At 57.6% G+C, this 27,243-nt stretch overlaps 3 protein-coding genes across 19 annotated transcripts; 1 reads left to right on the top strand and 2 right to left on the bottom strand.

Annotated features, from left to right (window-relative positions):
• Nucleotides 1-137: 137 nt before the first annotated feature.
• Nucleotides 138-10,673, bottom strand: PRMT1 (protein arginine methyltransferase 1). 8 transcript variants are annotated; one of them, XR_011421954.1, is made up of 11 exons: nt 10,369-10,467; nt 8,177-8,230; nt 7,525-7,626; nt 6,605-6,760; nt 6,437-6,500; nt 4,725-4,867; nt 3,812-3,899; nt 3,608-3,723; nt 1,835-2,197; nt 1,617-1,791; nt 138-432 (listed from the first exon to the last, which is right to left on the bottom strand). XR_011421954.1 is itself a non-coding variant. In XM_023650164.2 (11 exons), exons 1-11 carry the CDS (start codon nt 10,402-10,404, stop codon nt 349-351), a joined length of 1,116 nt encoding a protein of 371 aa, XP_023505932.1. In that variant the 5' UTR covers nt 10,405-10,633; the 3' UTR covers nt 138-348. The 8 variants fall into 8 exon arrangements, 6 of the variants coding, with proteins under 6 accessions (XP_023505932.1, XP_023505933.1, XP_070079262.1 ...); XM_023650164.2 differs by having other exon boundaries at nt 1,617-1,738; nt 2,047-2,197; nt 10,369-10,633; XR_011421955.1 differs by lacking the exon at nt 8,177-8,230 and having other exon boundaries at nt 10,369-10,634.
• A 4,935-nt stretch (nt 10,674-15,608) lies between these two features.
• On the bottom strand, nt 15,609-21,657 carry BCL2L12 (BCL2 like 12). Of its 4 annotated transcripts, none has more exons than XR_011421951.1 (7): nt 21,535-21,657; nt 20,733-20,847; nt 20,378-20,520; nt 19,510-19,596; nt 19,331-19,422; nt 16,533-18,494; nt 15,609-15,818 (listed from the first exon to the last, which is right to left on the bottom strand). XR_011421951.1 is itself a non-coding variant. In XM_001917755.6 (7 exons), the coding sequence occupies exons 2-7, from the start codon at nt 20,837-20,839 to the stop codon at nt 15,768-15,770; spliced, it is 768 nt and encodes a 255-aa protein (XP_001917790.5). In that variant the 5' UTR covers nt 20,840-20,847; nt 21,535-21,657; the 3' UTR covers nt 15,609-15,767. The 4 variants fall into 4 exon arrangements, 2 of the variants coding, with proteins under 2 accessions (XP_001917790.5, XP_014585319.2); XR_011421952.1 differs by having other exon boundaries at nt 20,733-20,862; nt 21,535-21,656; XM_001917755.6 differs by having other exon boundaries at nt 18,207-18,494.
• On the top strand, nt 17,269-26,896 carry IRF3 (interferon regulatory factor 3). 7 transcript variants are annotated; one of them, XM_070223157.1, is made up of 9 exons: nt 17,269-17,410; nt 21,816-21,915; nt 22,724-22,896; nt 23,526-23,697; nt 23,784-23,854; nt 24,479-24,671; nt 24,780-25,157; nt 26,016-26,131; nt 26,643-26,896. In XM_070223157.1, the coding sequence occupies exons 3-9, from the start codon at nt 22,732-22,734 to the stop codon at nt 26,808-26,810; spliced, it is 1,263 nt and encodes a 420-aa protein (XP_070079258.1). In that variant the 5' UTR covers nt 17,269-17,410; nt 21,816-21,915; nt 22,724-22,731; the 3' UTR covers nt 26,811-26,896. The 7 variants fall into 7 exon arrangements, with proteins under 7 accessions (XP_070079258.1, XP_070079257.1, XP_014585307.1 ...); XM_070223156.1 differs by lacking the exon at nt 17,269-17,410 and adding an exon at nt 17,415-17,515; XM_014729821.3 differs by lacking the exon at nt 17,269-17,410 and having other exon boundaries at nt 21,699-21,915.
• Nucleotides 26,897-27,243: the final 347 nt, after the last annotated feature.

Below are 27,243 nucleotides of genomic sequence, written 5' to 3'. Positions count from 1 at the left end.
ACCCTCCAAGGCGCGAAAGGGAACCAGACCCAGAGACACAAGTGGGAACGCTGTCCCGATGTCCCGGCACTCCCGGTGGCCACCGTGGCCCCTGCCGACGGACCCGCCCCCGCCCTGCCCCCAGGAAGCGGAGCCGGCCCAGCTGAGGATTTATTGGCGTAAATGCAACCATATAAAAACATAAGTTATGAAAAACACAGTCACGATGTGCCCCGCCCCCCGGCCCAGGCCCCTAAAACCCCCTTCTGTGGGAGGGAGGGAGAGGAAGGGGGACCCCCGAAACCAGCTAAGAATGCCGCAGCCCCTGGGTGCGCGCAGGGCCGGCCGGCCCGGGGAGAAGCGCGCCCCTCAGCGCATCCGGTAGTCGGTGGAGCAGGACAGCTCGCACAGCTGGCCCTTGAAGTCCAGGTCGATGGTGAAGTCCAGGTCGCGCTGTGGGGAGAGGGCGGGCGTGAGGGGGACCGTGCTGGGCGGGCGGAGATGCACAACTGTGGGGAGGCGGCGGAGGGGGTCCCAGCTGTCCACACCCCGCCCCAGAGACCCCAGGGTCCTGCTTTTAGCTCATGTCCAGACTTCAGAATCCATGTTGCTGGTCCCACCCAGCATCTGCCCTTAATCTGACTCCCAGTGACAGCGCCACGTGACATCCTCAAACTGTCCCTGGGGGACAGAGCTCAGCTGGTCTGTCTCTTGCATCAGGAGATTTTCCCCCATTGAGACTATTTGCATCAGCAAAAGTCATTTCTTCCTTCTTTTATAAGGAAACCCCTCTCCGGGACACTTCCTCCTCCCGAAAAACTTGACAGCAAACTTCGATGGCCCCCCGTCCCCGCTCCCAAGCGGCCAGGAAGCCAGCACTCCTGTGCCCCCCGGGCCCTTCTCACTCTGGAAAGGCTGGGGCCCAGTCACCAGCGACCTCTGCCCTCGGTCCTCACTGACCCTCACCTGGGCTCCTGGCTTCCACCTCCCTCTCCGGGTGTCTGTCTCTAGTCTGTGGCTTCCCACCCCCCGCACCCCCAAGGCTGGGCAGTACCACTTTTCAGTTGGGGGACTCCTCGTTGTTCTGTGCACCCCCAGGCCTACCCCCTAGAGGCCAGTAGTACCCCGTCTTCAGTGGTGACACCCCAAAACGTTTCCAGACCTAGACGGCGGGCGAGAGCCTGGCGCACTGCCCTCCATCCGGCTGCTCTGAGCATCCTCCAGCCTCACGCCCAGTCCCAGCGGGGCCCCAGGCAACACTGCCAGCGCGGCCCACTCCCCCGACTCCGGGTCCAGACCCCACGTCCGCCCACCGAGCTGGCTGCTGGAGCTGCCGACTTTGGCCCAGACCTGCTGCCCTCGTCTCAGCTGATGGCAGCTCCGTCCTGCCGGGGGCTCAGCTCTCCCTCCGGCCATTCCCACTCGCCCAGCCTTTACCGTGGGACTGTCAGGAGGGCTGGGGAACAAGCCCCAGCTTCCAGTAGGTTCTCAATAAAATCGTGTTCCCTAGCAGACCGTGAGGGCCCCGGGCAGGCGGAGGCCGGAGCAGGGTGTAGCCAGGCTGGCTGGCTTGGGGCTGAGGGGTGCGGGGGCCCCACCACAGGCAGAGGTGGCCCCTCCCTGCCCCCGAGCCTCACGTTGTTCTTGGCGTTGGGCCGCATGCCGATGGTGCCGAATATCTCCTCGCCCGTCTTCACTGTCAGATAATCCTCCATGTAGAACACCGTCTGCTTCCAGTGCGTGTACGGGGACTCGGGGCCTGGGGGCGGGGGTGGCTCAGCCAGGCCTCCTGCCCTGCCCTGTCCCCCAGGCCTGGGCCTTGCCCTTCCCTCTGCCGGGCACGCCCCCCAGTGACCGTTCACTCAACACTGACCGTGGTCACAATCCCCGAACCCCTCCGTCCTCGTGAAGCCCCAGAGACAGGGAGTGCGGTTTCGCGGGTGGGGAAACTGAGGCACCGCACGCTCGGGTTTGCTGGCAGAGCTGGCACCAGAACATGGGTTCTCAGTGTACCCGGGGCTCCCTCCCCCGTTGCCCAGCCCACCCGCCCCTCGGCCCGCGCCTCACTGGTGGAGAAGCCGGTCCTCTTGTGGCAGCGGGTGAACTCGATGTTGAAGTAGGCCACCAGCGCGTGCACGTAGTCGTTCCGCTTCACTTGCAGGCAGAAGGGGGACGTGAAGGTCAGGTCTTCCACCTTGACAGTGTAGATGTCCACCTCCTGCGGGACACGCCCCGTGAGCCCCGCTCCCCGACGTGCAGCCCAGTGTTCAAGCGAGACCCCCAGGGGCCACACTGGCTCCCTGCTCCCAGGGCGGGCGGGGGGGCCACGCTGGATTTCCTGTTTCCCTCTCACATCCACACCTCAAACCTGACACGTCTACCTCCTCAAACAACTACTTCCACTCGGGGAGTCACCTGCTGCCCCCTCCACCGCCTCCACCCTGCCCAGGTCCCCATGGCCTCTCTACTGCGGTGGCTTTTTTTCTCCTAAAGATTTTATTTTTCCTTTTTTTCCCAAAGCCCTCCGGTACATAGTTGTGTATTTTTAGTTGTGGGTCCTTCTAGTTGTGGCATGTGGGACGCCACCTCAGCGTGGCCTGATGAGCGGTGCCATGTCCGCGCCCAGGATCTGAACCAGCAAAACCCTGGGCCACCAAAGCAGAGCGCGCAAACATAGCCACTTGGCCACAGGGCCGGCCCCGTGGTGGCCTCTTACAGGCCCCTGCTCCCGCCCTCTCCCCCAGACCCCTTACTTGACCTGTCAGCCAAGGTGACAACTATCAAACAGTCAATGAAAGCACGTCACACCGCCGCCTAGGATCCTCCACACCTCCCCAGTGCGCTCAGAACCAAACCAGGGCTCTGACCCAGGACACGGAGGCTGGCCCCGTCGGGGCCACAGACTTCTCCCCGCTCCCCCAGCTCTGCCCTCCTCAGTTCTGGGACTCAGCCCGTTAGTTCACCACACGGTCCCAACCCAGACACGGGGGGCTCAAAAAAACGATCACGGTTGCAGCACTCTTTATGGCTGACCCATGCGTGTATAAACTCGCTCGTGGCCTGGGCTCTCAGCCACCTGCCTCAGGGGTGCCCAGGGGAATGTGTGCCCCGGGGCGGGGCCAGCCCGCCTGCTCAGGATCCTAGGCCCCAAGGGCCTGCCTGGCTCACAAAGCTTTTTATTTTATTTATTTATTTGTTTTCATTTTTGCTGTGAAACATTTGCCCTGAGCTAAGATCCATTGCCAATCCTCCTCTTTTTTTTTCTCTCTTTTTGCTTGAGGAAGACTGGCCCTGAGCAAACATCCATGTCAGTCTTCCTCTACTTTGTATGTGGGACTCTGCCACAGCATGGCTGGTGAGTGGTGTAGGTCCACACCCAGGATCTGAACCCGTGAATCCAGGCTGCCAGAGTGGAATGTGCAAACTTACCCGCTACACCGTGGGGCTGGCCCTACTACAAAGCTTTTTAATAAATGAAGTGGCTTCTCTGAGCCTCTAAAGCCACCTCTGACTGACAGGTCAGGCCCCCAAGACCTCAGGCAAACTCTGGAGCCTGATGTCTTGCACAAGGGCCAGGTGCTGGTCCTTCTTTGGTTCCTGCCCTGGGGAACACCGGCCACCCCCTCACCTTGATGAGGCAGGCGTTGGTGACCAGCTGCTTGGGGTCCACCACGTCCACCAGGGGCTCCTTGATGGCCACATCCTTGATGCAAGACATGTCGAAGCCGTACACGTTCTCCCACCCTGGGCAGGCAGGCGGGAGCGTGAGCCCATGGGCACCCGGGCCAGGCCGGCCCCCGCCCCCGGCCCCCGCCCCCCGGCCCCTGCTCACAGTGGATCTTGTAGTCTTTATACTGCCGGTCCTCGATGGCCGTCACGTACAGCGTGGCTCGGTCTGGGAAGATGAGGCCGTCGGGTGCCTGCGGAGGGGGACGAGTAGGGGCGAGGATGTCAAGGGTGGCAGGGTCTTGGCAGCACCATCCCCACATCTTGCTGGTTTGGTCTCTTCATCTCCCCCGCGGCCCCTGGCCTGGGCTGAGCCTCCAGTCACAGTCGCCACCTGGACTCCGGCAGTGGCCTCTGCCCTCGTCTATTGCCCATGGCCTCCCAGGAGCACCTACGTCAGACCCTCTCCTTCAGGGATCCTCCGAACCCTCCCTGGCTCCTCTGAGAGGTAAACCAGAGTCTCATGGGGTCCACAAGGCCCTGTGAGATCTGCACAGGCCCTTCCACCCCTCACCTCCTCCTGTTCCTCCAGACCCTCAGTCCACTCCAGCTTCCCCACTGCTCTCAACACACAGAAAGCGCACGCCTGCCCCAGGACTTTTGCACTGGCCGACATCCTCTGCCCAACACGCTCTTCCCCTTAGATCCCATGCAGCTACTTCCCCTCCTTTTAGGTCTCAGTCACCTCCCCTGGGAGGCCTGCTCTGATCTGAGCACCTGGGACCACGGCCCCCCAGTCCCTCCCTATCCCTCTGCCCTGCTACGGCTTTCTTCCCGGCACTAACTCCCTCCTGACATGGCACCATCTCCTTGTGGCTGTCTAGCTTCTGGTGCCTGTTACACCCCGTGCTGGCTGTGGGCCTTCCAACGTCCATGTGGTCAATGCCCTGTATTAAGCCCCTTGCGTGGGAAATACCTAGCATGGCTTTTGTTTTCTGCCTGACTCTGACTGATACGCCCTCAATGACGGCCGGAGGACCCCAGCCGCATGAGCCGCTCCCACCCCTCCAGGGCCTCACCAGCCACTTGTCTCGGGCGTAGAGCACGGTGTTGAGCATGGATTCGTAGAAGAGGCAGTAGCCCATCCACTCGCTGATGATGATGTCCACCTTCTCCACTGGGAGCTCCACCTCCTCCACCTTCCCCTTGATGATGGTCACCACTGTGGGGACACACGGGGGCACGTATCATCACCCCTGAGGAGACCCCGGGGTGGGGGCCAGAGCCTGGAGACCCCACTGGGGCGGCCCTTGTCTTCTCAAGGAAGGGCTGGGGGCTGCATCTGGGGACCTGCAAAGAACTCGGCGAGCCGAGGCCACAGCCTGTTAACTCAGTGCTAAAACTCATCGCTCTTGATGTTTCTGAGGCAGAAGCAGAAATTTTATGTGGACTAGATATTAGGGGATATGAAGATTTTGTCGCTAATTGGGTTCAATGTATAAGTAACAGCATGATCACGTCTTTAAACGGCCTTATCTATTAGAGACATACAAGCAGGATTTACAGAGGAAATGGTACCAATGTTGGAAGTTGCTTCAAATGGAGATATTTAAAGCTGAGCAATGGGTACTTGAGGGTTGCTGATACTAGCCTCTTTTCTTAGTCAGTACTTAGTCTATCAGAGAACCAGGCCAGTTTTTTTTTTTAAAAGGAAGATTGGCCCTGAGCTAACATCTGTTGCCAGTCTTCCTTTTTTTTCCCTCCCCAAAGCCCCAGTACGTAGTTGTGTCTCCTAGTTGTGAGTCCTTCTATGTGGGACGCGGCCACAGCCTGGCTTGAGGAGCATTGTGCTAGGCCTGCACCCAGGATCTGAACCCGTGAAGCCTGGGCCGCCAAAGTGGAGCACATGAACTTAACTGACCACTACGCCACAGGGCCAGCCCCCCTAACCTCTTTTTTTTTTTTTAAATCACTTCTGTTTCTAGAATGCCAGGAGCTCTCCCCTCTGGAAAACCCAGTGTCTCCCCACACTCCCTGCCCCTCGGCCTCAGTGGTGGAACTCAAAGGCAGTTTGGCACCATCTACCTAACTTATATTTTCGACCCAAGCAACCCCGCCTGTGTAAGTTGCCCTCACAGATATGCTAGTTTGTGTATGGAAAGACACTGTGTGCGGGGGGATGAAAATCTCAGCAGCGGCTCACACTCGCATCACCGGGAGCCTGGATAAGGACGCTGGGTGCGTGCGTGTGAGGGCGTCACCAGAAAGAGCAAGACCCTCTTAACAGCTGAAACGCATTAAACCCCATGACAAACAGATGAAAAAAGCAAAGGGCCAAACACTTGTATGAAATGCTATTTGTGTAAAAAATATGCACGTGACTGTAAAAACATTGTCAGATATGTCTGCTTGTCCGTGCCGACTTCTCTGGAAGGGAACGTTGACTGGACTCAGAGGAGGGGGGAAGCAGACCTCTCTCTGGGCCAGCAGGTGTCAGCCACGTGGCTCTGTTACTCAATGAAGAAACTGAAGGCTGCCTTTTGCCCTGAGGTTTAAAGACTGAAGCGCTAAGCGTGTGATTTCCACACTCAAGTTCTCAGAGGGCAGGACACGCTCACAGGTCGTGGGTTCTGAGAAGGCTGCATCCTCGGGCTGTCGGCGGCCCACAGGCCACCTGGGAGGAAGGGCTGAATCTGTGTCCAGTGGCCCCACCCTTGTCCCAAGGGCCCCGGAGAAGCTGGGCTCACCCACGCCACCCCCCCCCCCCAAACTCATTCTCTCCTGGGCTCACCGTGGTCTAACTTGTTGGCTTTGACGATCTTCACCGCATAATCAGAGATACTGGAACACTCGATCTGGGGGCCCAGGAAGAAGGGAGGGTGAGACGCCCTGAGTCCCAGCCTCAACCCCCATTCTCTTCCCCCCAGGCCCAGGCCTGACCAGCCGCCAGGACACTCACCCCGATGACCTTGCGGGCCCCGGCCTTGGCAGCGAACATGCAGAGGATCCCGGTGCCCGAGCCCACGTCCAGCACCACCTTGTCCTTGAAGAGGTGCCGGTTGTGAAACATGGAGTTTCGGTACGTGAGGGTGCGCACCTCATCTTTCAGCATCTCCTGGGGGAGTAGGGGGCACAAGGATACTGTGAGGGGCCCGAATCCCCAGCTGAAGAATGGGGCACCCTGGCCTCTGACACGCTGATCATTTGGAGAGCTGGAGCCCAGCCTCCCACCACCTTCGTCCCCTTGGAACAAGCCATTTCCCTTCCACATGCCTCAGTTTCCCTATATGTAAAACCCGACCGGATGGGCTAAACTCCCATCTCAGCCAGATTCCACCACCGCCGCCTCAGCCCAGCGATCCTGGCCTTTTGAATGTCGTCAGTAAGAATGCCACCGAATTGCACACTTGAAACTGGTAAATTTTATGTATATTTCACCACAATTACAAAAAGGCCTCAGCAAAAAAAATGAAAAAAAAAAAGAAAAAAAAGCTCAGCATCCCATCCCAGCTGCTTGCTGGGACCTCAGCCTCCACCGTGGGCAAGAGGCCCGTCCGCGCCCGGGCGTAGCAGCTGGGGGACAGTCCCACCGCCGGTCACCAGAGGGCGCCAGAGACTGACAGCCAGGCCTCTGGCTGCAGTCGCGGCGCGCATGCGCGCTCCCACCCCAGCCTCCCAGGAGCGGCCCCGCGGAGGCCGAGTTCCCCTCGGTCGCCACGGCAACGGCTGGGAGCCGGGACCCCCGGGGTGTGCCCCGCATGTGCAGAGGGGCGGCCAGGGGAGGCAGTGCACATGCGTGGGAAATTAAGTTCGAGCCCTGCCAAACAGGGACCCCCCCTCCCCCAGGGTGGAGCATCCTCAGGAGGTGTCCCCACTCACCTCGTGGATGCCGAAGTGGGCATAGGAGTCGAAGTAGTAATCTTTGGACGTCATGTCCTCAGCATTGGGCTTCTCGCTGCTCTCTGCCTGGCCACAGGAGACCTGGGAGAGGGTGGATGGGGGCGTGCGTCAAATCGGGGGGCTCCCCACCGCCTCCTGAACCTCCAGGTCCCTACTCCTGGAGAGTACAGAACCGCCCCTCCCAAACCGCACCACGGCAACCCTACAGACCCCCCTGCCATCTTTCCTCCCCCAGAACCCCAAAATCTAATGACCCCATTCTCCTCCTCCAGGACCCCCCCAGAGCACGATCCACGGGAGGACCCCCGATACCTCAGCCACGCCTACCATCTCTCCAGTCTCTCTGCCCCCGTCTCTAGCTCAGCCCACAGCTGGGAAGGGGAGGGGCAGCAGAACTGGGGCCGACACAGGGAGGGGCAAGGGGGGCTGGGAATGGAGTTAAGGAAGTAGCCACGGTATTGGGGGAGGCCAGATGGGGGCCACAGACCTAGAGGGAGTTTGTCCTAAGTGTTTCCGGGGCTCGGGGTAAATTGGTTTGAAGCAAGAGGGATCACGGTTAGACTGCTAGCAGGGGCCTGATGTGTGGCAGGATATGTTTATGTGGGGAAGGGTCTCACAAAAGGATATTTACTTCTTCAAGAGGCGGCTGCAGGCTCATCCCATTAGCCAAGGTGGCTACAAATTTCTAGGAGAGAGTAACACGGAGAAAGGATTAGCTACTGGGAGCGGCTAGGGGAAGGCCAGGCCAGAGGACCCAGGCTCTTGGGGAGGGCGGTGTTTCTTGCAATTTTCCTTCTCCTTGCTGGGGAGGGGTGACAGAGGGAGCAAGGAAAGAGGCAGGGCTGTTTTTAAAAGAGACAGAAGTGGGGGGAGAAGAGAGGGGTTCTGGCTCAGCTGTGGCTGGAGAGATGGTGGCCGGCCCCCACGCTGCCCCTCTCTGGCCAGGCACCTGACCATACACCTCCCCCATGCCCGCCAGAGGAACTGGCACCCGCCGGGCACACAGGCACCGCCAGCTGTCACTCCCCCTGATCATCTAATCCCCCCAGATTAGGTGACACTTCCTGACATACACCCCCATCCTGGGGTGCCATGAGTAGCCGGGGGAGAGGGGCTGGCAGGGGGCACCCAATGGGCATCTGCCACATCTGCCAACCAGTCTCTTATGAGAGGATTCCAGAAAGGAGGTGTGGCACCCCCATCAGAGCTGGCACCCCTGCCCCTAGCTCCTGCCTCGGGCTCAGGAAGCCCCCAACAAAACCAGCCGGAGCCAGTCTCCTCTCGTTACCCTCTACCCAGGAAGACAGTCCCAGGGACCATGGCCAGCTTCTGGATCTTTGAGCCCATCCCTCCCCCATTCAGACGGCTCCCAGGTGTGGGGCCAAGTCCTGGGACAACCTCTGGGGAAGATATTTCCTCCACCCCTACAGGCCCTGGTCCAGGAGAGAGCCAAGGGTGATGGTCACATTGGAGTGACCCTTGGGAGCGGCCCCCTAATGGCATGCATCTTGGGATCTGACCGCCCACTTCAGAGAATGCTTCAAGGCAAGCGGCAAGTACAGAGGCCCCATCAGATTACATCTCTTCCAAATGTGACCACCCTCCAAGCGTGAAGTCACAGACACGACCCACTGAGCTCCAAGCCCCACCCCCATCCTCCCAAGCCAGCGAGGAGGCTTGGGGAGGGGATTTCCCACTGCGGCCCATTTCTCAATACCACTGACACCACCGCCAGACAAGCATCAAGACGGCTTGAAAGCCAGCACCGAAACCAGCCCCACATGGCTGCACAAGAACCAAACCCCACGGGAAACGGTTTCAGGGATCCAGGCTCAGGACCCCCAAATAGGACTTCAGGAAGGGGGAGGCCATCTCTCACAAATGCCCCGGGGAGAGAAAGGGGTCCAGGAAGGCGTAAAGCTCGCAGCCTATATTCCATCAGATTCCCCCCCCCCCCCAGCAGACAGACGCTCCGCTCCCTCCCCTCGCCCGGGAGGGGGGCTTTGGGACACGCCCCATGAAAAAGACGTCCCTCCCACACACCCAGAAATGGCCACAAGGGGGTGCACGGAGCCTTATCGAGAAGGATCTCCTTCAGCTAGGTGCCCCCCCCAGAGGGAGGTCACAGGGGCATGCCCCATCCCCCCAGCTCCCAGAGCCCGGGGCAGGGGAGAATCCACAGACAGGAAGCGGGAGGGCTCGAAGGGAACCAATTCTTCGTCTTCCTCCAACCCCAACCCAAAAGTCCACGAAATCTGGACCGACGCCCAAGCAGATGCCCCGGCCCCGGGAAGGGGGCTGCAGAGCCTCGATACACTGCCCCTCCTAAGAGACTCTTTACTTCGCAGAGGGCCCCAAGTAAGTCCCACCCCGAGGCGTCTATCACGATCGCCGGGGAGGCGGGTTGGGGGCGTCCAGGGAAGGGTCGGAGCCTCCTTCCCGCCCCCCCGGGGCGCCCCTCCCCCGGCCGGGGGCGGGGCCTTTGTCCCACACGTGGAGCCCGCCGGGCCACCGGGCACGGCACACCCCCTCCCCACCCACCGCGCCGCGGCCACGTGGGGGCCAGGCCGGAAGCGCCCCCAGCCCTCCCCGACGTGGGAGGGGGCACGAGACCCACGGTTCGGCCGGCTGCCGCAGGCCCCCGAGAGCTAGGGAGCCCGCACCCCAAAGGGTGCCCCCGGATCCGGAGCATGCGGCGCCCCCTCCCTACAGCTAGCGGCCTTGAGCCCCCATCCGCCTATTCGGAGCCCCTTCTCCACGACGGAGGCATAAAACACCGACCTCCAAACCGCCCCCGCCCCCGCCGGCGCTCCAGGCACTCACCTCCATGATGCAGTTCGCGGCCTCGGCTGCCGCCATCTTCACCCGCACCTACTCCTCCTCCGGCCGCCGAGACCCCCCCCTTTCTCCGCACTCCCCCGGGACCGTCTTATACCGGAGGGTCCACGGCCCGCCCACCGCGACCCCGCCAGGAGTTCTCATTGGCCATAGAGGCGGCCCGTCTGGGAATACCATTTATCAATTGGGCAAGAGAGAAGCCCATCAAAGTTCGGGGGCCCGCCCAGTCTGGCGTGCAGAGCCCCGCCCCCTTAAGTCGACCGGGATGGGAAAGACGGCCCGTCTATCGCAAGCAGCGCGACTGGTGATTGGGCAAAGTCAACCAGGAGTTCCCGCCCCTTCCCCCACCAGCACCGCCTCATAACTTCCCGGCGGGCCCCGCGCTAAGCGGACATCTTGAAATAGAGCTGTCCATCACCAAAACGATCCGCCTCTTAATAGCTGCTATAGGCTTATCCGAGTGTGACGTCACGAGGCCTTTGGCCAGCTCTCGCCGAGCTGTTGGCCTCGAGGAGAACACGACGATTGGCCCATGTGGAGGAGGGAGGCAGGGCTTTAGGCTCCATCGATTGGCTCGAAAGAACTGTCACTCATCGCCCATTCGGTGGATTCTCCCAGCCGGAGGGGGGGCTCCAGGAGGAACAAGGGAGCTTGTGCCCATTTACCCGAGAGAAAAACTGAAGCAGGGTGAGGGCAGAGAGAGGGAGGGCTTGTCCGGGGTCCCGAAATAAGTCAGGACTAGGACTCAGGCGTCGAGGTATTTAACCTCTTGCCCTCTACTTAACTGTTCCAAGTTTTATAAACCCAGAGAACCCACTTAAGCCACTTGGCCTTTGCCAAGTCCCTCCCATTGCCGGGAACACGCCCCTTGCTTCGGCCAACTCCTATACGTCAGTCGGGGCCCAGTTTAGACGCCACCTCCTCCAGGAAGGGTTCCTCGACCTGCAGGAAGTTACTAGTTGGACGAAGATGAATGCAACTTGTGGAATATATCCATCCCCCCAGATCGTTCCTTTATGACCCTTTCCAGTCAATACTTTTCCCACCCAATCCCAGAAGGAATCACTATTTTTTGTCACTATAGTGTAGCTTTCCTTTTCTAAAATTTCATAGGCATGGAATTATACCGTATGTGCTCTTTTATGTCTGTCTTCTTTCATTCAGCGTAATGCTTTTGAGATCCACGTTGTGGATCCTTTTTCTTGCCAAGAAGGATTCCACTGTATGGCTGTATCACAATTTCCTTATCCATTTTGCTGTTGATGGGCAGCTGGGTGGTTTCCAGATTGGGGCTGTTATGAAGAAAGTGGCTGTGAACGTTCGTGGACAAGTCTTTCTGTGGACACACACTTTCATTTCTCTGGGCTAAACCTAGGAGCACATGGCTGGGTCGTATGCTAGGTGTATGTTTAACTTTCTGAGAAACTGCCAAAAAGTTTTCCAGGGTGTTCGACCATTTTGCATTCCCATCAGTGATGCATGAGCGTTCCAGTCGCTCCACATCCTCTCCAGCTCTTCCTAAGATGGGTCTTTAATTTCAACCATTCTGGGGGGGTATGAAGCACTATCTCGTGGTTCTCATTTGCATTCCCCTGACCCTAATGTTGAGCATCTTTTCATGTGCTTATTGCCCATTTGTGCATCTTCTTTTATCAAGTGTCTGTTCAAGTCTTTTGCCCACTTTTACAGACCCGTGCTGTTTTCTTGTTCACAAATTGTAAACGTTCTTTATAGATTCTGGAGACAGGTTTCTGTCAGATAGTATCTACTTTGAATATTTTCTCCCAATCTGTCATCTGCCTTAAATTTTCTTAATGTTGTCTTTGGAAGAGCAGAGATTTTAATTTTTTTTTTCTCCCCAAAGCCCCAGGACATAGTTGTATCTCCTAATTGTAAGTCCTTCTAGTTCTTCTCTGTGAGACGCCGACACAGCATGGCTTGAGGAGCGGTGTGTAGGTTGGCGCCCAGGATCCAAACTCTCAAACCCCAGGGCCACCAAAGTGGAGTGCATGAACTTAACCACTCGGCAAGGGGGCTGGCCCAGATTTTAAATTTTTATGAAGTCCAATTAACTACAACAGCCCACATCTTGACCCCTACTATACTGCATTTTTTTTTTTTTTGGCTATTTTTCCAAATGTTTCAGCAGATTTTTTTAACCTTTTTTTTTTTTCTGATTTCCAAGTATGTTGATCCAATCAATTACTTCTGCTCTGTGCTGCTGCAGAGCAAAAAATTGTAACAAACTCTCTCTTCAACACTACGGAATAGCCTAATGTCATTGGAAAGGAGACGGCATGGGGCAGGGGGCTGCCTGGGTAGAGTTCAGGGGAGAGAGCCTGTTGGAATCAGAAATGTGGGCGTCGTCAGCATCAAATTCTGCCTTTTCCAATATGGCAGCCACTCGCCCCATAGGGCGGTGAGCAGTGGACTGTGGGAAGTCTGAACTGAGATGTGTTGTGGGTGTAAGACACACACTGGATTCTGAAGATTTCATAGAAAAAAAGAAACTGTAATAGCTGAATATTTTTTATCTTGATTACATGTTGAAATGATTCTATTTTGGATAAATGGGGTAAACAAAAATTGTTAAAATTCATTTCCCTGTTACTTTTCATTTTGCTTTAACGGGTTCTTAGTGCATTCTAAATAACATATGTGGCTCATATTATATTTCTATTGGCCAGTCCTGCACTAGGTCAGACCACCAAATGGACAAGATCACTGGGGAGGTTGTGTATTTTGGCCCAGTGGTGTCGTGGTTGAGTGTGTGCACTCGGCTTCGGCGGCCCAGGGTTCATGGGTTCAGATCTTGGGCACAGACCTGGCACCACTCATCAAGCCATACTGAGGCAGCATCCCATATATAAAACAGAGGAAGATTGGCGCAGATGTTAGCTCAGGGCCAATCTTCCTCACCAAAAAAAAAAGAAAGAAAAGAAAAGAAAAGAAATGAAACAAGTGTGGTGAGAAAAAGGTACACAGACATCTAGCAGGTGTTCTTGACCTTGGTCAAAACTGAAAATTCAGGCATCCTTGAGCTGTGATGGTAGAATCTTAGATCTCTCACTAAACTGGAACTTGGTCCTTCCTTCAAGTAAGAATTTGGGCAACATCTCAAAGTAGGATTTGCTCCGATGGCCTGGACCCCAATAAAAATCACAGATGCTTGCATGTTACATGACAGTTGCTGCAGAGACTCCTGTGGGCAGAATTCTAAGATGGCCCGCATGATCTCTGCCCCCTGGTGTTATATACCAAGAAGTAGGCTGGGCTGTATGACAAAGGAGATGGATGTCACTCTCTTGATTAGGTGGCCTTATATGGCAAGAGTGAAGAGACTTTGCACATGTAATTAAGGCCCCAAATCAGTTATCTTTAAACTGATCAAAAGGGAGGTTATCTAAGGTGGGCCTGACTTAATCAGATGAAGCCTTTTACACTGGGGCTGAGGGGACCAGCCTGGTGGTGTAGTGATTAAGTTCGGCATGCTCTGTTTCAGTGGCCTGGCTTCATGGGTTTGGATCCCAGGTGCGGAGCTACACCACTCATCAGCCATGCTGTGGTAGAGACCCGAATACAAAATAGAAGAAGACTGGCATGGATGTTAGCTCAGGGCCAATCTTCCTCAGGAAAAACAAACAAACAAACAAATAAATAAAAGGGTAAACCCCCTTCTCTGAAGCCACATTGATCCTCCTGCTGGTCCACCAAAGAAATGAATTCTGCCAACAACCATGTGGACTGGGAAGAGGACCCCGAGCCTCAGATGAGACCGAAGCTGAGACCCTGATTGCAGTGTGGTGACATGCTGAGCAGAGCACCCGGCTAAGCTGCACCCACGTCCCTGCCCCACAGAAACTGTGAGGAATAAATGTGTTACCGTAAGCCGCTAAATTGTGGGATTTGTTACATGGCAGTAACTAACACACCTCAAAATGTCATTCCTGCCCTACATTAATTAAGTAACATTAATCAGTTAACATCAATCAATTCACATTAACCTTAATTAATTAACCTTAATTAATGTTAATGAAGAAGCATGGCTATTATTATATACACTCATTTTTATATTAGTATTGAAAACTTTATTTCCATATACAGTTGATTCTTATCATTTGTGGCATATGTTCTATAAAGTCACTGTGAACAGTGGGCCATCGTTCCTAAGGGAAATTCAGAGTCAGGTTCCTGCGAGCTTCTGGTCACAACACTGTCAACCCATCAACACACAACCTTATTTGACGTGTTTTCTGTTCAAAGACGTCTTATTTAATATATATTGTGGATTCATTCCCAGTGAACTCACAGCCAACAGCCCTGTAACTCGTGCCTCAATGAAGCTGGCTAACACGTATTTTCTCCATAAGGCACGTGACGGCCTTCTTGCGCTTAAGATCGCTAGCCAGCACTTCAGCACTATGCTTCGGGCTGTTGTAAACAGTGAAATCACCACAGAAAGCACAAAAATGTGAAAAATGTGGCACTAAAAAGATTGTAAAAAGGACACGCGTTTATAGTAGGAAAGCTGAAACAAGAAGGCATGTGTCGCCTTGCTGGACCTCAGCGGAGAACGTGCTCATCAGGCATCAATCCTTCTGTGGCTCTGCCTGTACGAATGCCCGCCAGTGACCACTAAAGCACCGGGAGTGTTCACTTGGGGATTATGAACAAATTTTCGCGAGTAGGTCAATTCGCAAAGACGGAATCCGCGAATAAGGAGGATCGACTGTAATTGGTTTCTTTTGTAGTCCTGTATGTTTCCTGTTATGCATTTACAAACATAGTTCTGTGAAGGGAGCTGGAGCCCTAAAAAGGTGACAAACTCGAGGTCTGCAGGTGGATGAGGAGAAACCAGCCAAAAAGGCTCGGAAGGAGCCGTGGGAGGAGAGAAATGAGAAGAGAGTGGCATTCAGGACGCCCCGTGAAGGAAGACTGTAGCTTTCTTCTGGAACTAGCTGGAAAGACTCCAGCCCATCAACACAGGATTAGCTGGAATCAATCAATCATGCAATAGGGAAAAATGTAATTAGCTGGAATCATCTTTACAGATATCCTCAAATATGCTGTTTATCCAGGTGACAGGTGCTCTCACAGGTGCTCCAAATAAATATTTCTAGAATAAATGAATTGGCTCTTTCCTCAACTGATAAACTAGAGAGATCTCTGAACCAAATCTCTTCTACTTAGAATGTACTTCTTCAGTAAAAGGATAAACTATTAAATACTTGAAAATGTTTTTAATATGAAAAAATGGTAAACAATTTCTTTTTGGCAAAAACAGGGAGGGCAGCCACCACCCCACAGCCCTGAGTGGACTCGGAAGGCTTGGAAAAGGCACAGAGAGAGAGGGACGTGTCTCGTAGCAGCTTCTCAGGAAAACCTCAGTCCAGGGGTAAGTTCAAGTCCACGGGTGACACGGCCAGGATGCCCTCCTGGAGGGAAGAGTGGCAGAGCCGTGTGAGCAGAGAGGCGCCCTCCACTCACAGCGGGATCCACAGCAGCCCAGAGAGCAGAGACAGGGAAAGGAGGAACGAGGGAGAGGAAGGGACAGACCCAGAGAGAGGGGGACAGGGACCCAGAGAGAGGGGGACAGGGACCCAGAGAGAGGGGGACAGGGACCCAGAGAGAGGGGGACAGAGACCCAGGGAGAGGGGGACAGGGACCCAGAGAGAGGGGAACAGAGACCCAGGGAGAGGGGAACAGAGACCCAGAGAGAGAGGGGGACAGAGACCCAGAGAGGGGGACAGAGACCCAGAGAGAGAGGGGGACAGAGACCCAGAGAGAGGGGAACAGGGACCCAGAGAGAGGGGGGGACAGGGACCCAGAGAGGGGGACAGAGACCCAGAGAGAGAGGGGGACAGGGACCCAGAGAGAGGGGGACAGGGACCCAGAAAGAGGGGGAGAGAGACCCAGAGAGAGGGGGACAGACCCAGAGGGAGGGGAACAGGGACCCAGAGAGAGGGGAACAGAGACCCAGAGAGGGAGGGAGACGGGGACCCAGAGAGGGGACAGGGACCCAGGGGTGGGCGGGGACAGAGTCCTGGGGGGGGACAGACGGAGCCCCAGGGTGGTGGGCAGAGCAATGGGGGGGGACAGAGACAGGGCACAGAGAGGGCGATGGAGTCCCGGGTTGGATGACCACGTGCCCGGCTCTGTGTCCCTGTGCTCGTCCCAGTCCCCTGCACGAGGGCCTCTCCTCGCAGCCTCCACGAGCCGGGAATAACCACTGAAGCCCATTAGGCTGTCGTGGGGTTTAAATGGGATCATCCCACGGGAGTCCTCGGCCGAGCACCTGGTCAATCGCACCTTAATAAATAAAATGATTTCACAAACAAACAAGCTTCTGGCTGAGCTCCAGACACCGCGGCCTCACCGTCTTGCTTTGAGGGCTGAAGGGCATCTCTCCCTGAACTGGACCACCTCCAATCATCTCTGCCTCCGCCCCAAGCTGCTCCCCGCTCCCCCTCCTCCCTGCTCTTCCCCCCCTCAGGGCACATGGGATGGAGCCCCCCAGCTGCTCAGGCAGCATCCTTGGCCTCATCCCTAACTTCCACTCAGTCCCCACCTTTGCTCCACTAGCAAAATTTGTCAGCTCCACCTCCACGTTAAATCCAGAACCACCCACTGTCCCTACCCTGGTCTGACCCACCCTCCTCTCCTCCAGGACCAGCGCAGTCACCTCCTCTGGCTCCCTCTGCGGTGGTGTCCACGCGCCCGCCAGAGGGCGCCCGTCAACACCCAAGTCAGCTCAGTCCCTTCTCTGCTGCGAGCCCTCCCGGGACGCCTGACTCGCTCAGAGTCAAAAGTTCACCTTCTCGCTGTGACCGCACATCTGGCTGCCCTCCTGCTCTCATCTCTCCTGCCCTCTCCTCCTCGCTCACCTCGCTCCGGCCCTACTGGTCGCCTCCTCTCTGTTCCTCACCCCCACTCCACCCCCGAGCCAGCTTCTGCCAGGTCTGCAAAGCAATGTCTGAGAGTGTGACGTGCGTCTTTCTCTCACTGAATCCCCACGGCAACCAGGCAGGTAAGTGAGACCCGTGCTCAGGGAGATGGGGACGGTTGCCAAGGTTGCACAGCCAAGTACACAGCTCCAAGCCCGGCACTGGATTTAAAGCCGTGAGCACGCAAGGTAAGACTCTTTGGAAGCTGGTGTGTCAGAGGCGGGAGAAGGCAACACACAAAAAGTAATGACAAGTAAAACAAGTCATTTCTGCCGTGTGTCAGAAGGTGCCGAGCGTTATGGAAGAAAGTGAAGCAGCAAAGAGGGAAGGAGAGTGGGTGGGAGGGTGTGGAGGCGGCTGCGGTTTTAAATGGGGACCAGGGAAGTCCTCCCTGAGGGTGATAACTGGGCGGAGCAGAGAAGCCGAGGGAGGGGGACACCCGGGCAAGAGCATTCAGCAGGCGGTGTTGGAGGGGCCGACAGTCTCCAGATAATCATATACACAAACGCCCACGGAGTGCCAAGTACTTACGAGGATGATACCATTTTAACCCACACCATAACCCTTCGCGGTGGGTACTACTACTCTCTCCGCTTTACAGGTGAGGAAACTGAGGCCCAGGGCAGGGCCTCCCCCATTTCCAACTCATAGCTGTCAGTGTACACCACAGTGCGTGAAGCCATGTGCGTCTGCGCTCATTACCGCAGTGCCTGGTATACAGTAGGTGCTCAATAAACACAGAAGGGATGACTGGTAGGGCTGGGAGAACAAAAGCCACCCCCCCCATGACACACATGCACGCACGCACGCACACACAGACACACACACGCACGCAAGACAACTGGGTAAAGGGGGTCCACACAGGCTTGTGCGTCTCACCCAGCCCCCGTGGGCCTGGATCCAGGGCGCGAAGCTGTGCACGTGCTCCACGCTGAGTCCAGCCAGGGTGCCCCCCAAGCCGGCCACGCGGCGGCTCAGCTCCATCGCCAGGGCCAGGCGGGCCAGGGGCTCCGGGGAAGGCGGCGGGGGCCCGGGGCACGGCGACAAGGGGCGTGCGCGGGCGGGGCACGGGGCGCCCTCGCGGCTGGAGAACAGCTCCACCAGGCGGGCGAAGGAGCCGGCGGAGAGGCGGGCCAGCTTGCCGCGCAGGGCCGGGTCCGAGGCCAGCTGTGGGTAGGCGGGGAAGAGGCAGTCACGCCCACGTGGCCAGCCAATAGGAACATGAAGGCGTGGCCTCCTGGCGCAAGCGTGTTCTGGATACGCGCTAACGCTCTAAGCCACGCCCCTACCCATCACATCAACCAATCATAAGCCAGACTCTATGCTCTCTGCCAAACTCCTCCCAGAAAGGTGGCCTAGAACCCGGAAGCTAAGCCACGCCCCTGCCGAGGCCTCAACAGCCAATGAGGGCCAAGCTCTATATTAGCTGAGTTCTAGAACGCTAATCTTCCAGATGGCTTCTAGAAGAAGCTGCCGGTGGGCTTCCTTGAGAGCCCCGGAGGCCAGGCTGGTGTCTGCAACCTTGCCTTCCACCGTATAATTAATATAGAACCATACACTGCCCGAATCCTGAGCTGATCAAATTCCAGAACAGAGTCACAAGCCACCCCTCCTCCGGCGGTCCATTTCCCCCACATTCTAAGCCATGCCCATGACTGATATAGTCAATCAGGGCTTCAGATTTTAGCCAGCCCTCTCCAAACCACCTCCCCACCACCATACATTTCCTTACTTCCTCAGCGGGTTCCTGTCTCTTTGCTAGATCCTGTTTCTGATGGCCACACCCCCGTCTTTAGGCCACGCCCCTCTAACGATCAATGAAAGCCACTAATTTAAGGCACTGCCCTGGCCATCCCTCTGTCACTCAACCATTCTGTGAAGCCTTGTCCCACCCTCTCTCCACCCGACCATCCGATCAGAATGCAGATCCAGCTTCTGATCCCAGTGCCCAACCATGCCGGAATTCCCATCCCAGCTAAGGGATGGAAAAGACCGCTCATCACCTTCTGGTTCATGACTTCTGCCTCCTCCTCCAGCAAGGCCACCAGCCTCCGCAGCAGGGCTTCCTTCTCTGTGGGCGGGGGACCCTGTAACTCTGGGGGGCAGAAGAGAATTCGGCTGAGGGCAGAACCCTGGCAACCCTTCTACCTTCATCCTTCTCCAGGGCTGCCCTGGGCCTCACCTGGGCTAGGTGGGGATCTCAGTTGCTCTTGGACCAGTTGTTCCAGCCGCTGGGCCACCAGGGCATAGAAGTCTGGAGTAGCTGGGCCTGGGGGAAAAAGAGCCAATGATGGGTCTTCACGACATCAGGAAGTTACGGATTCTCTCCTTCTCCCATTCACTTGCCAAGTAGCAATGATTTCCATTTCATAATGAGGTAAATTGAGGCTAAGTGAGCAAACCTGGCAACAGACCCTGTCCTTTCCACTTTATCATATCCCCTAAACTGGACTTGGAATGTCATAGCTGAACCGAACCTTGAAGATGACCCCATCCAAGGAAGGCAAACAACATGGCGGCCCAGCTATTATCACTATAGCCCCGCCTGTTTCAGGCATCATCAATCGATCACAGACCTCTTCTTCCCAGTTGGGAAATCCTTTTCAAGCTACTACTTCCAGTAGCCATTACTAGTCTATCCAGGCTCGCATAAGAGAGGAAACCTGTTGGGCACTCTTATCAAGTCCACTGAGCCCCTATTCCTATTTGGTAGTGGAGGAACACAGAGCCGGGAAGAAAACGATTTTCCCAAAGTCCTGTAACCAGCCAAGGAGTTGTGGTTGAAAAGTAGGTCTCCTGCCTTCCTACTGGGGGTACTGGTGGCTGCAAAAATCCCAAGGGCAGGGATGCAGAATTGATGCTGTGAGCCAGCTCACAGAACTGACAGATCGCGAGTTACCGGGGGCGAGGGGGAGCACAGAATGGTGACGGTAGGTGCTGGAGACCCCACACAGCTATCCTCCTGGATGAGTGCTCTTTAACTAGTTCCTTATCCTGTCTATGCTTTCAGAGTCAAAGCTAGCTCATGAGCGACCTAGGGAATCTCTTACCAGGCTCTGAACCATAGCAGGGGTGGAGGGGCAAGGAGCAAGGCCGAGGGGATTCAGGCTGAACTGCTCCTCGCCCCAGGGAGCAAGGAAGACATCTTCGAAGGCGGCTCAAGAAGTCTGTTGGCTCCTCCTGGGCAGGGCTCCTGGGGAAGGGGACCTCAGAGAATGACCCAGAGGTCCCTTGCAAGCAGTCTCATTTTCCTCCCACTGAGGGCCTCTCCCTGCAACCCCAGAAACAAGGAATACAGCCAGATATAAGGAGAGGGGAAAGAGGGAGACTGAGACCAGGAGCAAGAGTTAGAGAAGGTCCCACCTCAAATGCAGGCCCCCGAGGGAGGAGGGCAACTCCTCTTACCTGGCTGGGGTTGGAACGAGGGACCCGGCAGCCTCACCTCGCCTAAGGAAGGCAGCTAGGACCCTCAGCGTGTCCTCCCGGAGCCCCAGCTCTTCCGAGCCTGCCATGGGGGCACCTGTGAGAGAGGGGGCTGGGGAATGAACTCCAGGCTTCAGCGGGAAGTGGAAGCTCGGAGCCCAAATTCCTAGTCCCTAAATGAGGAGGGGGCCAGGACTCGTGAGTCCCCAGAGACGAAGGGGCTGAGGGCCTAGACTGTTAGGTCCCTTAGGGTAGTTGGGGTATGGGAGCCTAGACTCTTGAGTCTTCAGAGGGAGAAGATGGATGAGGAAGGAGACTCCTTGATCCTGGGATAGGAGGAGGCTGGGGATCTCGATTCTTGGGACTAAGGGAGGAGCGGGCTGGGGACCTGGACTCTTGAGTTTTCGGAGAAGAGGGCTGGGGGTCTGAACTCCTGTATCTGAGAGAGAAGGGGAATGGAGCCTCAGAGCCCTGGGTCCCCGAGGGAGAAGGGGGCTTGGGGCTCCAACTTTTGCATTCTGAAGCCATATAGCCAAGCTACTCAAGCCCTTAGAGGATCGGGAACTACCAATCCCAGCAGGCTTCATGGCAAACATTCCCCTCGGTCCGCACTAGTTCGCCGCGCAGCCTGCTGGGAGGTGTAGTTCCACTATCTGACTCCGGCTGGAACTCTGGGGACCCAGGACACTTGGATGTCGGAGAAGCGGGACTGGGGTGCCCGCTCCTGGGTCCCGGCCCCTTGCTCCTCCCTCCTCATCCCAGCCCTCGCTAACGTCCCGCTTACTTGGTCCCGGGCCCCGCCGTCCCCGTCTCTTCCACGGCTTGTGTAAACTTTTCTTTATGACGTCAACTTTCCCGCGCCTGCGCACTGGCCCGGATCGGTGACGGCCCGCACGCGGAAGGGGCGGAGCGCTAGGACTGCCTAATTTGCATGTGACGTTCCCAGCATGCCCGTGGCCGGAAGGCCTAAAAAGGGCATGGGACGGGTTACATCCAGGTTCCTGGTCCCGCCCCTTTGGCTCTGGTGTGTCGCCCGACTGACAATAAAGTTGTTTTTATTTCAAGAAATCGAGAGAAAAGAAAGCCCCACGGCTCTAGAGCTCAGCTGACGGGAAGGAGAGTGTGCAGCTGCGAGTTCGAGAGCTCCCGGAGCCCAAAGACGGGGGTAGGTCCCGGCGCCCCGCGCGCCCGCCCCTCTCCATCGGTGACACGGAAAAGCCGGGCAGTTGGTGGCCGCCGGGAGTGAGGAGCGCGAGGAAGGGTGGGTCTGCCCGGATAGTGGAGAGGGGGCTGTGTGCGCGCTGATAGTGGAAAGGGAAGCAAAAAGTGAAGCCATGGCCGGCGCTGCAGGTCGGCTATGAAAAAAACTTAGAAAAAGTAGCGGGGAGCCGGGGAGAGGAGGCGTCTACACTGGGGGATCGAGGGGAGAGAAGGGTGGAGTCTGCAAACCGGAGGCAGTCCACTCTAGAAAGTAGGGGCGTACCCCGGAGGAGGGAGGCTTGACTAGTTGGGGGGAACTGTGGATGGTGGGGTCTACGGTGGAAATGGGTGAGGGGTGCTGGGGAAGGGGGTCTGCACTGGACTGAGGGCAGGAGGTAGAGGTCTACACGGGAGTAGCGCCTGCCCTGAAATAACTGGAGGGGAGGCTCTAACTTGGAAGTGGGGGTCCTGCATTGGGTGATGTGGGAGAGGGAGGGGTTTACAATGTAAGAACGAAGAAGGGTCTGCACTGGCCGAATTGAGGGGGTAGCTTGGGGAAAGGAGGGGATCTAAAATGGATTTGGAAGGGAGTCCTCGCTGAACTGGGGAGCCTCTCTGGAGGATGGGAGGAGGAAGTCTCCTGTTTGTACCCCAGGAAAATACAGGCGCGGGACTGCGCCGCGGCCCCGTGAGAGGGAGGTGCGGGTGCGGGACCCTCGGGCCGGATGGGCCTGCGAGGCCGCCCGCGCCCAGGAGCTGCCCTCTGCGCGCAGGCCGGACCATGGGAACCCACAAGCCGCTGATCCTGCCCTGGCTGGTGTCGCAGCTGGACCAGGGCAGGCTGGAGGGCGTGGCCTGGCTGGACAAGGGCCGCACGCGCTTCCGCATCCCTTGGAAGCACGGCCTGCGGCAAGATGCCCAGCAGAAGGACTTCGGCATCTTCCAGGTGCGCGCGCGCGGGGACACAGGAAGCCGGGAGCGGCCGCCGGAGGCGGGGGGGACTCCGAGGGGGCGGGCCCGCGCGTGACCGGCAGCGCAGGTGGGCGGGGTTAGGGCGGGAGGGGCGGGGCTCGGAGGGGCGGCGGACTGGGGCGGTCAGGTTCCCGGAACAGAACCGAGAAAGCGCGGTCAGAACGCGAGGGAAGCGCATCCCGGGGGTTCGGGGCTCGCCGGGGGCGGGGCTCTGGGTGGTAGAATGCCGGGGGGCGGGTCTTGGAACATTCGAGGCCACACCCGGCCCCGAAGCCGAGGTTCCTTACCGCCAAATTAGGAGACGCCAGCAGTGGTAAACCGAGTTACAGCGCGAGGGGGCGGAGTTATTACTGAGGATGTCCTGGGGCAGGTTGGTGGCAGAGTTAGACACCCAGGAGGCCCTGGAAGCCTGGCTTAGAAAGCAAAGGAAGGTGGAGGTCGGAGGACTTGGGGCACAGAGAATCCGAGTCTGCGGATGGAATCTGGCCCGGTTAGAACGTGCCAGGGGAGAGGAAGGTGTCGGGCTGAGAGGAGGCAGGGTCAGGGCCCCTGGGCGGGGTCTAAGTCATCCTCCCCACCCTCCGGGTCCCTCTGGTCCCCCAGGCCTGGGCCGAGGCCAGCGGTGCCTATACTCCAGGGAGAGATAAGCCCGACCTGCCGACCTGGAAGAGGAATTTCCGGTCCGCCCTGAACCGGAAGGAAGTGTTGCGTTTAGTCGACGACCGGAGCAAGGACCCCCAGGACCCGCACAAAGTCTATGAGTTTCTGACCCCAGGTGTGCTGGAAGCGGGGCTTCGCAAGGAGGGATGGGATTTCCGGAGTCTCCAGCACCCCTAGTCCTAGCACTACCTTTCTCGACAGCGTTTAGGGACTTGGCTCAGCCCGACACCTCTCCAGACACCGGTGGCAGATGGAGTACCTGTGACACCCCCGTAAGAATGCGCCCCAACCCTCCTGCCCCCATTCTCTGCGCCATCCCCTCTCTGCGTCCCTATCCGCCTGCTCAGGCCTCCTCTTCTGCCCCTGGACCGTCACCCGAGCCTGCATTCTCTCCCCTGCAGTCTGTCCCCCACCCGACCCAGAGCTGACACTGGCCCTCCCCAGCTCACAGCCCTCCCATGGCTTCCTGGCGTCTTCAGGAGAAAATTCGGAGTTTTCACCAGGCATTCACGGCCCTAGCACACCTTTCCAGGATGTCATAGCTTCCTTCACTGTGCAGGGTCTCCAGGAGCTTACGTCCCTAGCCGTGATCTTGCTGCTGTCTGTGCCAGGGTGGTCCCCTCTGAGATTGTGCCCAGCGTCCTCTGCCCAGGTGGTGGTGCATAGAGCCAGGTCCTTGGGCTGGCATGGGCTGCTCACCTCAGGCCATCACAGCACCCAGCGTATATCCGGGCATCTACTTTGCTGCCTGTGCCCATGGCTGTCTCTCCTGCCAAGGGCAAAGCCAAGTCTGTCTCCTCCCTGGGTCCTCACATTACTGAGCACAAGGCCTGGTCCACATGAAGTCTCCAGAAGAGGCTGCAGAAAGGCCCAGATCCTTTTTTTTTCCTCTCCAGAAAGCTACTGTGGAGGAGTTACTGAGTGACATGACTTTAGACCCATTCCTCGATGGGGGGCCCCTGAGCCTGGCTCTGGCTCCTGAGCACCCCCCTCAGCTCTTGCTGAGCCCCAACCTAGACATTCCTGGCCCCTGCCCGAATGTGGAACCCGCTGAAAACCCACTGAGGCAGCTGTTGGTGCCCGAGGATGGTGCGTGCCAGCTGTGGGGTGGGAGGGGCCGGGGCAGCGTCCCCCTTACGCTCTCTCAATCTCTCTTCCCCTCCCCATCCCTGCCACTCGCTGCTGCCACCCGCTCAGCGTGGGAGTTCGAGGTGACCGCCTTCTACCGGGGCCGACAAGTGTTCCAGCAGACGGTCTTCTGCCCGGAGGGCCTGCGGCTGGTGGAGCCCGAAGCAGCCGATGGGACACTGCCTGGGCAGCCAATAAGACTGCCAGACCCCGGGGTGTACCTGACAGATGGGGACGTGATGAGCCTTGTGAAGCGCGTACTGAGCAACCTGGGCGGGGGACTTGCCCTCTGGAGGGCAGGGCAGCAGCTCTGGGCCCAAAGGCTGGGGCATAGCCACGTGTACTGGGCCATGGGCGAGGAGCTGCTCCCCGACAGTCACGGGCCCAGTGGTGAGGTGCCCAAGGACAAGGAAGGAGGTGTGTTTGACCTGGGGCCCTTCGTGGCAGGTGAGTGACTCGAGGCCTTCGCTGTGCTGTGGAAGGAGCGGGCCACGGTGGTTCAGGACTCTGGGGTCAGGGAGTTGGGGATCGGATTCAGACCCTGCTGCTCTGCTTGCGGTGGAACCTGGGGCAAAGTTCCGGACCGCTCTGAGCCTGTCAGGTCTGACGACGGTCTCCTCTCTCCCCCGACCTGCTTGGACCCGGTAGGAGGCACAGGGCTCGGGGTACAGAAGGTGTGCAGGGAACGAGCTGCCTGAGTCGTCGTTGTTATTACCAGTCATTACGGTGGGGGGACAGGCACAGGAGAGCATCCTACAGGGCTGTGCCGTCCAGCAGACCTTTCTGCAGTGATGGCCAGGCTCTGGCTTTGCACTGTCCAGTACGGTGTCCATAGTCACAGGTGGCTGTTGAGTACTTGGGTGAGGTGAGTGCACCTGAGGAAGTGAGTTTTAAGTCTTATTTGATTTCACTTGGTTAATTTAAACAGCCACGGTGGCTCATGGCTTCATAGCGACAGTGTGGCCTCAGGGGGTTCAAGAGCAGTCACCACCGACCACCTTGTACTCCGGAGTCACTGGGCATCCCTGGGGGAGTGGAGTCCCCTCCCGGGCCTGCTTCCCCATCTCACATACTGAGGCTCTGGGGTTGGGGGGGCCAGAGCTTCCAGCCCCACCCTGATGGAAGGGAGGGAGGAGGAACATTCAACTTTGTGCCAGAACTGCCGGCGCTTTCCCAAAGTCCGCAGCCCCTTGGTTGTGGTGGTAGACGTATGTGGGGTGTTAGGTCAGGATGTTACTCAGGTGTGGAGGGAGGGGCAGGTAGAGGGTCTCCCTCCCATCCTTGACTAGGCTTCTGGGCCCCCAGATCTGATTGCCTTCCTTGGAGGAAGCAGACGCTCGCCACACTACACCCTCTGGTTCTGCTTGGGGGAGTCGTGGCCCCAGGACCAGCCGTGGACCAAGAGGCTCGTGATGGTCAAGGTGCAGCAGCCCTGGGCTCCAGGAGCTGAGGGGTGGATCTTACCATGGGGAGGAGGTTGTTGCCAGGAACTACAATTCCCAGAAGCCCATGTGGAAACTACAACTTCCAAGAGTCTTTGTAACCACCAGTTCCTTACCCCCGGGAGCTCTGGGTGTCCCTCCCATGACCTAACCCCCAGATCCTGTTTTGAGCTCTTGAAACTATGTGGAAGTCGGGGGACTACAAGTCCTAACAGCCTCTGTGAGGAACTACAGCTCCCAGGAATCCTTCTGACCACAAACTGCTCAGCTCTAGTTTCTGGGAACCCCACTAACAGCCTCAGCCCTGGGAACCTTCTCTGATCTCCCATGTTTGTGACTATGGGGGAAACTACAACTCCCAGCAGTCCTGGGCCTAATGGTTCATCCTGGGGTACACTGGGGCCTGCTGGGAGTTGTAGTCCATGCCCCCACCACCACCAGCAGTGTTGGGTGTCTCCCCTGACTCGCATTTCTCCCCCACCTGCTGCAGGTTGTTCCCACATGCCTCAAGGCCCTGCTAGAGATGGCGCGGATACAGGGTGCCTCCTCAATGGAGAACACTGTGGACCTGCACATTTCCAACAGCCACCCCCTCTCCCTCACCTCAGACCAGTACAAGGCCTACCTCGAGGACCTGGTGGAGGACATGGATATCTAGGTTCCTGGGGAGGCCTGGCCTTGTCCTCATGGGTGCAGGCCCCTCACCCCCGACCTCAGCCAATAAACTGGTTCTTGCCCTGGTCACCACTTGTGTGTCTGGTGTTCAGTGTCCCCAGGCCAGCCCTGACCCAAGGTGGGCATTATTCCTCCTTAGGGCCTCAGTTTACCCATCTGTGCAGGCCACTCACAACCCAAGTGCTCAGTGCATGAGGGCCAGGCACTGAGCAGGGGGCAGCCGACACCTTGCCTCTTCATGGGGACCTGGTGAGGAGGTGACAGTCACCCCCTTTTTACAAACCAAGACACTGAAGCTTGGAGAGGAGCAAAGGTCACCAAGTTGGAAACAAGACGGGTCAGAATCCAGGTCGGACCCCAGGGTGGCCGCTCTCCGAGGGAGGCCCGGGGCTGAATCTGGAACCCACATGTTGCCT

Source organism: Equus caballus, chromosome 10 (assembly GCF_041296265.1).
Source record: "Equus caballus isolate H_3958 breed thoroughbred chromosome 10, TB-T2T, whole genome shotgun sequence".
NCBI classification, from domain to species: domain Eukaryota; kingdom Metazoa; phylum Chordata; class Mammalia; order Perissodactyla; family Equidae; genus Equus; species Equus caballus.
The sequence above is the reverse complement of the archived record's forward strand: the minus strand, read 5'-3'. Positions and strand labels throughout refer to the sequence as shown.